This window comes from Acomys minous, assembly GCF_964271855.1.
Source record: "Acomys minous genome assembly, chromosome: 15".
NCBI classification, from domain to species: Eukaryota; Metazoa; Chordata; class Mammalia; order Rodentia; family Muridae; genus Acomys; species Acomys minous.
Window position 1 is genome coordinate 71,811,848 of NC_140497.1, and position 15,725 is coordinate 71,827,572.

At 41.1% G+C, this 15,725-nt stretch overlaps 1 protein-coding gene across 2 annotated transcripts in view; it reads right to left on the reverse strand.

Moving 5' to 3' along the window:
* The window catches only part of ADAMTS3 (ADAM metallopeptidase with thrombospondin type 1 motif 3), a 215,164-nt gene that overhangs the window by 99,245 nt on the left and 100,194 nt on the right, over positions 1-15,725 (reverse strand). For both annotated transcript variants that reach the window (XM_084758172.1, XM_084758171.1), the window contains exon 4: positions 3,751-3,907. In XM_084758172.1, the coding sequence (XP_084614298.1) occupies positions 3,751-3,907 (157 nt within the window). The remainder of the gene's footprint in view (positions 1-3,750; positions 3,908-15,725) is intronic.

Genomic DNA, 15,725 nt, shown 5'->3' on the forward strand with positions numbered 1-15,725 from the left:
CCAACTCTACTGATCATAACTCACAGTGACACTGTTGAAGGCCTAGAGGTCTCTGACTATGCCTGTGTCCAGCAGATGGTATTTGCCTGTGCATGTGGGGCCAGACATGAACTTTGGGTGTCTTCCTCTATTGCTCCTCACTTTAATTTCTGACACTGGATTTCTCACTGAATCTGGAGTTGACCATTTTGGCTGGGCAGGCTGGCCGGTGAGTCCCCAAGTTCCACCTGTCCCCCCTTCACCAGGAGAGGGTGATATATACATGTCACCATGCCTGGTCTTTACTATTTGGGTGGTAGAAGTTTTAATTTAGGCCTTCATGAGCCAGCCCCACAGCTATGGAGGTCTTGTTTATAAAGCAGTAATTATAAAGTGGAGCTACATGGCTGTGATTTGTGTACCAAATTCAACATATATTTAAATAAATCTTCAAGACTTTCCACATTTAAAAAACAATGCAACTCCCCCACTTAGACCGAAGATGAAAGGTATGTTTGGTGTGGCTGAGTTCACTGAGGGTCTTATGGTTGAGCTATACCATATACCAATGTGTTCAAAGCAGTGACACAGACAAACACTCTTGGAATCAGTAAATAGAAATACATGTTTGCATTTTGCCGAACAGGAAACCCTAGGGGCCTTGAGAGAAATAGGAACAGATTTTTATTTCACTTCATTTTAATTTTTTGTTTTAATGACACAACGGCCCTCCTCCCCTAACACTGTAGGTAGACAAACAGACAATACCTTTTAAGGGTTCCTAACTATGAACAGTGCTTGCCTTCAGATGCTCAGAGATCTAGCTAGGAGTGAGAGAGGAAGGCTAACAGGGACAGTCCAGGCATTATAAGCCAACTCATGCCCTTGCCTCTCATGTTATCCCTGCTCATTGGTCCCACAGGGCTCCATCAAGTAATGATGAGAGTGTAGATTGCATATTTGGAGCAAAGTTGGAGTTTAATAAGCATGGGCAATAAGGCGGTGACATGGGGTGCTTAGCAAAGGGCAGTACACACAAAGGCACTGCAGGTGGCTTCTCCAATGACAGTTACCCACAAGGCAATTTTAAAATGTCCTCACTGTTTCTAACGGATCTTCAAATCTATACTTAAATCATCCCCATGTATCATCTTCACCAAGCCCCATTCTGTCCACATTTTATGTACCCTAATTTGGGAAAGGTATTTCTCCGGTCTCAAGTTAGAATTCTGAGATACATTAGATTCCTGCCTTTCTTCCCTCTCCCAAACCACAAGATCTGCTCTTATCATAAAACTACCCATTTTAGTTTAATCTCCATTCGTATCTGGCACCACGGCTCCATCTCATACTTGTTCTCTTGTTACCCGCTGTTTGGTCGGAACCCCTGCCCTGCCCCTGAACAAGCTGGGAAGCCCCGTCTACCCTCCTTCCCCACTTCCCCCAACCCCACCCACACTGGGAAGCCTCCCAACAAAGGAAGGGGACCAAGAGCCCAGTCAGTTCCACATTCTTGGCAGCTGTTGCTACCTTCTCCCCGATGCTGCCAGCCATCCAAATCTCCATCTAAGTGCTCAGCTCTTGACCATACTTGGGCAAAACCCCAGCTTATGGCTGGCACAGCATCACCCTTCACCTGTAGTCTATAAAAATATCCTCGCCCTAGCCCAGGTACAGGACTTCCTCAGCCCTGCTCTTGAAGACTGACGAACCCGCCTAAGAGCTGCCCCGAACAACCTACCTGCTTTTATACTTTTAATTTGGCTCAATTTGATTTATTACATTGGCGGAGAAGCTATTCACCCATCAACCACTCTTGTTCAGGCCCTAATCCGTTTTAGTTTACAATGACAACAAACTGCAGCTCAGACATATGCCACTTCTGAGCAGATGACCTACAAAAGGCTTCAAAATGTAGCCAAGCAATTACCGAGGTAAGTAGAAAATAGAATGGACTGTTTCTACAGGCAATACCGACAAATTCTGAGGTGCTGCAGGTAACCACTTGTGGACCAATACTTGGCCCTGATAACTCGGTGTCAGAAAAATGATGAAGACACTGTTCTCAAATCCATTTCTTCCTATCAACACCTTGGCTTCCGCATCTTACCTCTCCATTGTAACTCGTTGAATAATGATACATCTCCTACGATGGAATCTTGACTTGATCCAGAAAAGCACAACTTTATATGGCCATGTAGTGTTCATTGAAAAATCAATACACCTTTCTAGCATGGTACATTCTCAAATGATGAAATGTATTATGAAATATATTCCTAATGTATATACTTGGACTATATTTCATCTATAAAAAATATTGACAAGAAGAGAATTGGAAGGCTATTGTCTAGTGTTTAAATTTTTGAATCTGAGCTTTTTTATACTAGGGAAGAAAGTTAAATTTTGATACAGTTAAATATTCTTGAGGAGAGATCAGCTGGCATCACCAGTAAGTAAACCAGAGCACCATAAACATGGAAACAAAAACCATTCATTTCATGTTAAGGCTTATCTTGGGACATCCTAGTACAAGTGCTGAGTTAGCCAAGAGTGAAGAAACAAGCTGTTTTCCCTCCACACATGACCGTGCAAACCTCTCCTGAGTGGGCCACTTTGGCCCATCGTCTACTGTCATTGTAAGGCATCCTTCTTGGCATGACTGAAGGAAGTCAGCCTCCAGTGTGTGCATTGTTATAAGCCACCTTTACTGTAAACTGATATATGGGTGCTTCCAGAACTAATACTTTTAATTACCGCCCCCAAATCATCTACGCATTGTAATTAACATATTGTTTTCCTCTCTCTCTCTCTCTCTCTCTCTCTCTCTCTCTCTCTCTCTCTCTCTCTCACTCTCTCTCTCTCTGTATGTGTGTGTGTGTTGCTAGGAAAACAAACTCAGGGCCTTGTGAATGCTTAAGCAAGTGTCCCATGTTTGAGCTGCTACACAACAGCTCTTGAAGTTTAATTTCAAAGAAAAAGTAAGTTTTCCCTGCTGGAAATATTTCACCAATGGAAGGCACCGAAACCAGCATGTATTGAAATTGATACCGTTAAGAACTAAAATGAATAAATCAGGTATAGCTTGTAGATATTTTCTTGTTTGGAAGAGATATAAGTTAATTTTTCCTGTTGATATCAACTTATGCTCAGATTTCATTACAATAAACAAAATAAGAAAACTTCAGGAGTCATAAATTTTTCATTTCAAATTATTTAAAACTAAAATTCCACAGAAGAGTTTAGCTAATATCTCCTCCAACAAGAAAAGATTATCTATCTTTCTTTCTATCATCATCTATTCTTTCTATCTATCTTTCTATCTATCTATCTGTCTGTCAGTCTGTCTGTCTATCTATCTATCTATCTAGTGCCAAATAAACTTTAATGTCAGTTTGGTCTTAAAACATAACTTTGCTGTGTTAGTATATCTTACCTATAAAGTTTTAAAATGACACAAATAGTACAAATTTAAATATTCCTAGAAAAAAAATAAATATTTTAAAACTTTAAGATATACTAAAAGACCATAGTTTTAGTGGACAACTTTTAAAGTAAATCATGAAAAAGGTACTAACACATAATAACTTACTGGGATAAAATACCTCCAACATGTAAAAAGATAAGACAAACTTGATGATTATGATAAAAAAACTTCCATTCAACTTGCACATTTCACAAGAGCAAATGCCAACCAAGCTCTCCCGGTTGATGTAAGGGTTGTTTTCCTCATCTATTAAAGCTGTAATTATTGAGCCTTGTTCAGATGCCTACCTCTGTAGTAGAAGTCTTCAGACACCTCCCTGGGCACCTGCTCTGCTGCGGACCTCTTGTAGACAATGTGAATCCTTCCTTTTTCTTCATCCATCTGTTTACCTCTCTCCAAGGGTTCAATGAAATACTCTTCATCATCACTTTTTATCATTCCAGCCTGAAGAAAGCATAAAACGTGTTCATTTTAAAAATAAGTAACATCTTCAGTCCACAAGTGCATCCTTTTAAATGGTAAGAGTGTAAATGATGAAAATGATTTTTTTCTCTGTCTGACTACAAATTTAAAATCGCTAAATCATACTAGGCATTCTTTTATGTCAGTAACCCATATATAAGATAAAACATTCATATGGGGACTGGAGAGACGACTCAGCAGTTAAGGGCATTTACTGATCTTCTGCAAAGTGCCCAGGTTTAGTTTCAGGCCCAATATGGTGGTTCATATCCACTCATCTCTCTGATTCCAGGAGGTAGAAAGCCTTCTTCTGACCTTCAGGAGCATGTGCACACATACACTGCATACATATACACACTTAAACACACACGAAAACTTTTAAAAATATCATATGGGAGGAATGAAAAATCCATATAAAGTAGAAAATATGGAGTTTAAGCAGCAAAGAATAAAATCACATGACACACCCATGTCACCAGAGTACACAAAGAATATATTCTATTTTGGTTTTTTCTCAGCAACAGAATCTTATATGACAGAGGAACTCAAAAAACTCCTTGATTTCCCATAATGAGAACTGTGGACCTGTTATGAGGAACACTACCTTACTTTGGCAATTCATTTTCATCTCGCGGGTGGTCATTACTGTATGAGAGATATGGATTTCATACCACACCCATCTGTATCCTTGCTCTGGCTTTGGTAGGAACCCCACACTTCTAATATTTGTTAACCTAGAAAACTTTAGACATCTGTATCTAAATGCCTGGTTTGTCATTAACAGTATCTACAGGTAGCAAAAAATATTGTTAACTGGTTTAATCTTGCACAATATCAATTTATTGTATTGATATATGACTATGTATATATATATACATTTATACACATATGACATGTGTATGTATATACACACACATAAGTTTATAAGCTGAAGTTCCATTGTTCATCTTAATCTTTGATTTGCTTTGAATCCATTAAGTCATTGAGTTTTGTAGTTTTTAAAATAACTTTTATTTACATTTTTGACAACTTAAGACACGTATAGAGTACATTCTGATTGTGAAACTTCTCACCTAGCTGGGCATGGTGGCTGATGACTTTAGTCCAGCACTGGGGATACAGAGGCAGATGGAGTTTTGCGGATTTGAGGCCAGCCTGGTCTACATACTAAGTTCTAGGACAGCCAGGGTTACAGAGAGAGATCCTGTCTAAAAATCACAGTCCTGTCTAAAAATAATAGCAACAGAAACCTCACCTTTTCTAAACTCCCTCCTACCATTATTGTCCCCGAACTGTAAGGCCCACATTCTTGTATCTCTTTTTTTCTTTCCTTTCTTTTGAGGCCCACTGAGTTTCACCAGGGCCAGTTATGTACCCATCGAAGACTGGTGGGCTCCACAGTGTGTACACAACTGAAAACATGACTATACTGTTCCCAGAATGCAACAGTAACCAATAGTTCACGAAGGTACAGTATGGATGAGGGAGCCCCTCCCACTTGAAGATTGAAAGTCAACAGGCTTGGTCATGTGCCGGGCCACCACAAGTAGCCATAGCTGCTAGGAGGTCAAGACAGCACTGGCTACATATGTCTTGAACACAACATTTTCCAACCTTCTCCTGTTTTCTGGCTCTTCTATCCCTTCCTCGTCCATAATGACCCCTGAGCCTGAGACAGGGTGATGCAAATGTCCTATTTAGCACCGTGCGCTCATGTCATCCATTCTCAGCACCATCAACAGCCACGGATCTCTGTGTTCACTGCCGTTCATGGCAGAGAGAAAGATTCTACCTTTACTACCAATTCCGAAGTTCATTTAATTTACAAAAATTGCTCCCCTTGCACGATGATGCAGCTCAGACGTAGAGTGCTTGCCTAGTATACCCAGTACCCTAATTCTACCCCAGCACTGGTGGTGAAGGGGTACCAATTATTTCTTATTGACCTTAGACAAAACACAGGCTATAAAACAGCACTTAAGGCATGTTAATGTAGTCTTTGCTTCTGCATCATTAGATACAAGTCTCCACTTTATCCTTGAGCCCCAGTAGTACAGAACTGCTTGTAATTGCACCCAGAAGAGAGATTCCAAGTCTCAGGCAATACCAAATTTTCAGAATATTCTTCAAGCCTTGTCTACTACATAAACCCATATTTATCCTTCAAAATTAATGTCTGAAGCCATCTTTGGTAAAAGTCATGTGTTAAGATTGGAGTAGAGCAAGCTTCCGTACCTTGTCTGTGCCCACTTTTGTATCATTCTTTCACTGCAGTTCCTATATAAAGAGTTTGTTTTACCTCTCTGAAAAAAAATTGCTCCCCTTACAACTTTTCCCAGATCCAAATGTTTCACCCAGATGAATCTGTGGCTGAAGGAAGCAGGTAAGGACTCTGATAACTGGGTAATGACTCCTGAGACACTTGATAGTAAGAAGGACCACAATGACAGGAATTAGCCTGTGTGCCTTCTGAAGACATTTCTCTATAGAGCACAGGCAAACATTTATATACTAGGCACCTTCCCCCCACCCAGTGGAGTGCAAGTGAAAATCAAACTTCAAACTGAGCATCTCCCTCAGAAAACAAGTGCATTGAAGTGGGCTTGGGGCAGTATCAGCTGCAAGGACCCGAGGCTTGGGTCTGAATGTGTTCTCCATTGACCCTTGTGCCAGGAGTCTGAACACGTGTAACAGTATTAACAGGTGGTTGGATTTAAGAGACAAGGCCCTACCAGAAGCCACCTTGGCTGACTGCTCCACTTTCCAAGGAGATCAATGCAGTCCTAGAGGAACCAAGTTAGTTCTGAAGAGAGCAGTGCACCACCAAGTGAGGCAGCGCGTGCTTAGCGCCTCTCACACTCAGCTGTTTCCTCTTCTGCTTCTCTGCATTGTGGTGACATATAGGGGACCTTGCCAAGCACAAGGATGCTGTTGTTCAGACTTGGTTCTCATCACCAGAACATGAGCTATACAGACCCATTTCCTTTATAAAGGCTGGGGCCTTCGGGGTTTGCTTAGCAGCACAATGGAGAGCAAATGCTAGCGCTCATGACCTCTAATACGGATGGGCAGGAAATGTGAGCCTGAACTCCCATCCATTTAAACAAAATTTAATGGAAACGTTATCCTAAAATACTGTTTAAAAAAGCCCACAGAAAATAAATTGCCAAAGACACGGCTCATCTACCCTATAGTTGATTCAGTCTAGCAAAACAAGACACACAGGCCTAGAGGGATTCAATGGAGTTTGTTACAGAAAGTCCAGTGACATGGTTGATGAGCATGAAATCAAATTAGCATACCGCCCTTCCATAATCTCACTGTCCACAACAAAATAACATTAAGGGCTAATTTTCCTTTTAGTTTCTTTTGTTTTTGAGATCATAGTATAATTACATCATTTCCCCTTTCCCTTTCCTCTGTATAAACCACTCATACATATGGCCCTTCTTGCTCTCTTTCAAATTAATGGCCCTCTTCATTTCTTATTATCACATACATATATCTACATATATCTATATATGAGTATATATATATATATATATATATATATATATATATATATATTTCTCATTCCTCATCAAGAAAACTTCTCTTTGCAATAGACTGGAACAATTACAGAAAGGCACAAATCAATCAAAATTCAGAATTGTGGAGCCCGATCCCAACGGATACATCTACAGGACACACCTGCATCTCAGGTTCTGTAGAAGAGGGGGCAGAAAGATTCTAAGAGCCAGAAGATCATGGAGTTTTGCTGCGAGATTGTTTCTCCAGGTATTATCAGTGACTGATGACTTTTTCATCCAAATTATCTAATATCTACGTGTGTGGAAATCACCCTAGCACACATCACAATAGGCCTTCAATTTGGCCGTTGTTATTATTTACAGCATTTCAATTTCACATAGCACAGTGGACAAAATTACATTCTAAAATAATCATGTTCTTTTGGACAAGCTATGATGTACTAACAGATGTCCTGACCAAGAGAGGGCTCAAAATCCTTATGGCAGTCATGCCTTCCTTTCAGAAGGGTATGTGCCCCACAAAGTCACAGTAGGGTCTAGATTTAATGGCTCTGACACTCCGTAAGTCTGCCCAATGAGCAGTGGAAAACCCTGAGGCAGCCCACATGGGAGGCTGTCGGGAGCCTGCCCTACTCACAGGATTCACCATTTCCCTACTTCCAGGGGCAGGGCAGAGTTACATGGATCACAGACAAGTGTGACAAAAACGTATCCTGGCTCTATGCCTGGGGAGCAGAGACAGAATTTGATGAGCAGGTGAAGGTGGCAACCTCAAGTGGACTAATGTCACTCCTTTGCTTACATTTCCATGACTTCCCCTTGCACTTAAAATGGCACTACCATGGCCCCAGGGTTTGCTTCACATGACTCTCTCAACTTCCCCCCAGGAACTACTCTTGCCCCCCTCCCAAGGCTCCAGTCATAGGGGAAATGCTGTTACTGGTACACTGCCCACTCAACCCGTGCACACTGCCATTTTATATTCTCTACGCTTCATTTTTAAAATGCCTACTTAAAAGTGATTTTCTTATACCTTTACTCCACAGAAGTGTGGTTCTCCGTCTTAGTCAGCCATTCTGACTCATCGAAATATGTTGCTTCTGCTGTTTTTCTCTCTTATGGCTTTTATTATAAGCTATCAGGGTTGCGCTTGCTTCTGTGTGACTATTATTCTTTCTTTCTGCAAGTTTTCCAGCCCCCCAAGGCAGACATCTTAATTAGCCTTCTAAGCCTTAAGCACTGGCACAACATCTGTCATAAACTTTGTGTTCTATTTTTTGTAATGAACAAGTATATGGATGAGCTGTAGAAATAAGGGCATAGGTCACAGCTACAAATGTGTGCTGTAACCAAAATGCCCCCAAGAATAATTTTGGGGGAGAAATCTTTTCACTATAGTTTTGAAGAATTCAGTGCATACCTGTTGTCCCTGTGTGCTTGGGTAGAACATCATGGTGGCGGGAATGTGTGGTGAAGGAGATTCTCTGCCTCGGGGAAGAGAAGACACAGGGCAGTGCAACAGGAAGGAGGTGGAACAGGATACAGTCTCCAAGGACAGGTCCTGCTACCTTCTTCCTCCCAGGAAGACTCCACCTGTCACAGTACTGCCATCTGCCCATGAGATATCCCAACTTTAAAATTTCCAGTGTATTAAGGCATTCTGTAACTTAAAGCCCTCATGATCCAACTGCCACCGAAAACGCCCTCACAGAAACTGAGAGGTGGTCTTCAACAGTCTCCTGGGCATTTGGTAATCAAATCAAGATGACAAGCCAAACTAAGCACCACAGAGCACGTGGAGCTTTTAGAAGGTTATGGTAATTTTCAAAAGATGGGGAAGTAGTACGCTAGAGGCACAGGAAACGTATTAGAGCTACACGCCTCTTCTTCTCACTCAGATGGATACCCACGGCTCCTTCGATTTCCTTCTTTGATCTTGGTCCTTCCTGCCTCATGATTCTATCTCGTCACCGGCCCTATCTTCTTACTCTGCCCTCGGAGCTCCACTCCAACTGCAAAGACTTCCTGCCAATCCCTGAACACCACAGATGGCCACCATGTCTCCTTATACTAGCCTTGTACTTGGAATCTTCTTCCTCTGGACTTCCATTCATGTTAAGTCCTGGAGTGTGTCCTCTCAAGTCATGCGTGTTCTGGCTACCACTTGCTCTCCCACTCGGCAGCCAGCATCTCTTTCTCTGTTCTACTGTTGGCTTTGAGCACTCTCTCCATATAACCTAAGTGCTCATCAAGTGCATTGCTTATTGACAGTCTTGCTCCTACTTCTTGCCACTCTCCCTTCCCATCTTTCATTAGCCAGGTGTTCCTATCAGTCTGCTTGGTTTACCATGTAGTCCATGTGTCGCCATAGAGTGCTTGGCTCAAACTACATCACCCATACATATTCTTTGAATTTAAACAAAAAAAATCGAGAAGAAACAAAAATTAGAATAAGGTATAGCCTAAGATAACTCATAAATCTTTTTTTTTAAGATTTATTTATTGCATATAGGTGCTTTATATGCAGAAGGGGGCACCAGATCACATTATAGACGCTTGTGAGCCACCATGTGGTTGCTGGGAATTGAACTCAGGACCTCTGGAAGAGCAGGTGGCGCTCTTAACCACTGAGCCATTTCTCCAGCTCCTATAAAGTTGAGTGACTGAGAAATTAATGTTTTTATTCACAGAAACAGAAAAGCAGACTGGGAATAGTAATGCATTTTGTGAAATCCCAGCATGTAGATGGTGGAGGCAGAAGGATTTGGAAAGCCATTTTGACTGTGTTCCCCTGAGGTATTGGGGGCCATGCTAACACTTAATGGAGGGATTCAGGAGTGCTTCTCAGAAATACAACCATAACCACACTGGATTTCAGATATATCTTATCTGATGGGATAATTAAATCTGATGGGAGAACGATCAAAGAAAGTTTGCAAATACATTTAAGGCCAATAGGAAAAACTATGAAAATTCTACAAGGACCTTAAAATGGCATGTAGAAAACTCCTTAAAGCCTAAACACTGGACAATGGCCCATAGGCCCTGTATGGTCTGGCTTTCCGGACTCCCCTGTCTCTCTCTGTTGCTGTGCCTGGTCCAGCAGAGAGGGTGCTAGACTCACTGGCAGTACCTCCATCAGACCAACATGAGCCCCTACTGGCTCTCCATGACTTTTCCCCATCAGATGATTTCTAGATGACGAACACCAAGTTCCAAGTCTACACAAACACTGCAACATTTACTGTTTATCACATGCTGGGGGAGCAGAACAAAGTAGATGCCTTATATTTAGGGATGGAGGGAGGAGACATTGGCACAACTAGAACCAAACATCTTAGAAGAAAGGCAAAAAGGATGGGCAAGAGAGAGAGGATGAAAAAAACAAATATAGAGTCCCAGTCCCTAAGAAAGTAGCTGCAGTGTACAAAGAATGAAGCCCATGAGAAGGAAACCAGACAAACTGCACTGTTCAAGTGGAGTGGTAGTGGTTGGAATGGCATTACAAAGAATACAGAGATGGGGAGAAGGGTCATAAAACAGCATGTATTTTAAGATCTAGAATATTCTTAGCTATTGTAGGTGGACTCTGATACACATCTTCCCACCACATGTTATTGATTTTTCTCCTTCGGTGGTGGCCCAAGCTGGAAGGACTATTTTAAAAGTGCCTGTATTTTCAGGAAAACACTTGCCCATGTGTAATTAACAGTGGAAAAACCATCAGTGCTCATCTTGTAGGACTGAAGGCCTTTTTACGCACTAACATATTTTCATGTACTCAAAAACATGTTAAGAAGCTCAAAGGCCATGGTGTTGTCAGACCTTAACATTAATTAGCTCACACTCATGTCTGCAGCCCCCTGGTTCCATGTGTTTGGGTATACTTATGACATCCAAGAGTAAAACCCAATGTGTATAACATTTTCAAAGTCTAGACCATGGATGACATTCTAAGCACTAATAATACTCACAATTCTGCAAGAAATGTAAAACTTGAAATTATTAACCTAAATAAATGTTCTGAAAGGCCACACATAAGATTATATATGCTCCTGAGGGATTCTGTTCAAATAAGCAATTTAATTCACCATTAATGCTGCTTATATAATAAGACAGTTTTAGAAATTGCTCTTCTTCCCCCAAAAAACTCTGCATTTGCCATCTCAATCCCATACAACAAAGAAAAAATATTTGCCATGTTTCTCGAGCTAGTTTTACAAATTACACGTAGTCTTAAAAAGTAGTGTTACATTTAATCAAGTATTAAAAAAACAAAGATCTCATTTGTTTTCATTCTAACATAGGTCCCTTGAGAGCACTCTGGAGGGGATATTATAACACAATCATAGAAGTTGGTGGATCCCCACTTTCTCCTTCACGTCTGGTCATTCTTCCAGTTGTGTCACTCATTTCACATCGTGGCAAAAGTCCAGAAGTGAATGAGAGAGCCTCGTAGGACAGAAACAGCCATCACCAGGGCCACCTGCCTTCCTCATTGGGTGGAGCTCTCACAGTCTTACCTCATACCCAGCTCTACTAATGCACTAGATTAAACAGTTTCTTCATGAGATTATCATGTGAATGAAGGGTATGGAGTACAGGGTGTTTCAGATGAGATAATGTCTGTAAATGTATTTCATAAACTATAAAGTTATACAAGGAATGTAAAACACCGTTCTTGATAGGACATGATAATAAAAGCTAGCCACCAAGGAAAAATTAATTTGTACTTCGATTGATTTATGATGAAAATCAGTCTAAAGACAATTTTTAAAGTTTAATCAAGAATTACCAGTCTCTCATAATTCTGTGTCAGATTTTCTAAAAACCTCTTGTCATGGGGAAGATAAATCCTGTTTTAATTACAACACATGAGTGCTGTTCTTTTGTTCTGTTAAAGCAGGAACGTAGAGCTATGGAGGTCATCCACCAAGTTTGTGAAGCATGTTCCAAATACAAAATGGTTGCAGTTGAAACGAAATACCGTTCCTGCCAAACTGGGCACAGCAATAAACTACTAGGGTAGAGTAGTAACACAAGGCAGTGATAGGATCTGGACGCCTGGGATAGATCATGGGAACGTGTACTGATGTTGTGTATGGGGAGGGGTAACGCAAACACAGTGTTCTGTCCAGGCTTCCTTGGAACTATAGCAAAACAGCAGAATGCTAGCTCACTAAAGCTATATGAAGACACAGCATGGGATTAACTATTTCTTGCGCCTCTTCCTCAGGTTTTTCAATGTACAAGCAAGCACCTTACCTGGTTCCTATTTTATCAGTACAGTGGACAATGCTTACTTGATGTAGATAATTTCTAAAAGTTTCATGAATTTAATTTCAAGAAGTATTTCAATGACATCACCAGATCCCTACAGAAGATATAATGTAGATGGCAATATGGTTGGAAAGATAGAAAGTGTAGAGTAGCACTGCTCAGAAGGCTGCCTGTCATCCAAAGTAGGATCCTCACTTAAATTACACATGCGCACGCACACACACACACACACACACACACACACACACACACACACACACCAGATAAAAGTATATCTTAGGATGCTGTCCTAATTTTTAACAGCATCTAAAAATCTTGAAATTCTCTTTTAAGTTTATAAGGTTGAAGTGTATTTTACAAATTCCCTTCTATAAAAGGACTGAACAGGACTTAAAAAAAAAAAAAAAAAGATACCATCTCTACCCACGATTCAATTAATCGCTCAAATGAAATAGTGTAATCATCAATGACATGAGAGATCACCATTTCAGCTTCTTAATTAGAGAGCACAACCTCCGACTGACTCTCATCAGAACACCTGCCATGAGAAGTGGAAGTCTGTGGAGAGCTTCTGAAGGCTGACGGGCTTTCTGTCCATCAGTTTAGCTGCTCAGTTTCTCTCATCACCACGCCCAGCCCACACCCACCAGCGTCACACTGAACCCAGTGTGGCCTGTTTCCACTCCACCACATCATTCATACACTATGAGAAAGGACACTACATTTTAAAAATCCCGGGGAGCCAGAAACCATAATAACAATGTGCTGGGTACTAAGATATCTCCCGTGCCATACAGTTTGCTGTGTGAGAACAGGAAGGGGAGGCTGATCCAAATGTTGGCAAAACAGACTTTCTTCTCCTGACAACATGACTGTTCCTTATAAACACTGCCTTTTGTGTAATTAACCTCATAGAGAACTCAGAGGCAAATCCATACCCTCCTTGGAGGCTGGGCTTGTACCATGAATCCCATGGACCTAACTTGTTCTTAGACATAATTCCCTTCTCTTTCTTTCTCTGATTGACTTTTTAAAAAAATTATTTAAGCTAGCAAGGGTTTCATTGTGGCATTTTGCACACATATGTGTCGCTTTCCTTTGTTCTAACCCATCCCTTCTTCTGTGGTCCCTGACACTCTCATTTTGGTTTTGTTCCCTACACCAGATAGTCCCCAATTCTGTTTCCACTGTCTTATTATGTATCTGTATGTAATCTGAGCACTCTCTTTCCCTGGACAGGGCAGTTACTTACTGAACAAAATATATGGCTGGTATTTCAAATTGAAACTCATACGTCACTACTTTACCTGAAAGGAGAAAGCTAATATTCTAAAAATGTATAAATCTTACCAATATTGAGCATTATCCGATATTTCAAAGAGACATAAGTGTTCCTGAAAGGTTGATGATACAAATTATCATGCTCATAATTGTTAGCCAAAATTTGTCTGTAGCCACAAATGCTGGTTTGTTTTTTACTTCTTAATACTTGGCACACATTACCTTGGCCAAGAATTGTAAAATATATAAGATGTTATTGAGTTCTTGATTCTATGTCAAAGGAGCCTTCATCTACGTTAATAGAAGCATACACCCAGGTACAGCCTCAGTCGTCGTGGGCAAAGGCCAACGCTGATCAAGCAACCCTCCTCCCTCTTTGTAAAGCATATAAGCCACAGCATCAGTTCAGCCATCCACTCTACTTCCTTTCCATTCGACTCTTCCTACCCATTAATTTAGGTGGCTGAGAACAGACTGGGCCTTGTGTCGTCCTCTATTGCTGCTGTAACAAATCGTCACAAATGGAAAGGTTGAAAACAGTACCACTGTGTCCTGCCTGACTTCTCTGGGTCTGAATTCTGACTGGCAGCAAGGCAGAAGCAGAGGCAACCCCAAGGGCCCTGGATAGGTCGGCTGGATTTTTCCCACTCTGCTCTCACACCCACCACTCCCTGTTTCTTACCACCACTTCCCAACCTAACAGAACTGAAAATAGACAAAGAATTTATTTGATGAGAGCAGAGAGTGGGAATCAGTGCCATAGCCCTGCCTTCTTTGTCAAATGCTCTTTGCCAAGCCTCTGCTGCTGGCAAACACAGACAGCTGTGGCGGTGCCTCATGGCAAAGCAGGAACTAAGAAACCTTTCTCTATACTGTGCCAAATGAGGTCCTAAGGAACGTTAGCCAGGACTCTGACAGAGCATTTTATACACAGTGAGATGTGTCAAGAAAACCAACCTGCAGCTTAAAGCTATAAGATACAGTAAGATATGAAAGGGAGGAAGGGGCTGAAGAGGAGGAGGTAGCAGCCAAGGAGAAGGAAGAGGAGGAGGAGGAGGAGAAGGTGGTGGTAGCTATAATGGTAGAAAACACAACCAAATGCTGTGCTCAGAATTCAGGTCAGTGAAACGAGGCATAAGCACAGGAAGGAGAGACACAACCTATTAAGGAGAGCTTCCTGCTTCTGCTGTACAGGAAAACTCCACATTACTCCTCATCTCAATTTACTTAGGAAATAAGTGTATATAAAAACGTGAAACCTCAACATGTTAAAAGAGAGAAAGTCGCTTTTAGTTTTGGTGGAAGGACACAGAAATGTTAAAAGGCAAGGCATGCAGCATCTCTTAGTACATTTTGACCTTTAAAAGTCAGTCTCCTAACTAAATGTTCAAACGAATTCTGCTCACTGGGGAAGGCTAGTGCCTCTAACGGCTGTTCAGTTATAAAAGGACCGTGGAAGTGGAGACAAAGAAGGGTGTGAAAGGAACTGTATTAAGGTACTAAAACAGTTTGCTTATACTCATTTCAGAAAGTACTAAAACTATTTAGTGAAATGGTTTTCGTAAGTATTTGAACCTTTCAAAACTTCAGATATAAAATACTCAAAGAAAATTATTACCCCTCGCACGAAGAGACTAGAAGTGTTATTCATTAAAGGCCATTTGTCTGAACTCTCTGTTTTTAAGGACATTTAAAAAAAAAACAGTATC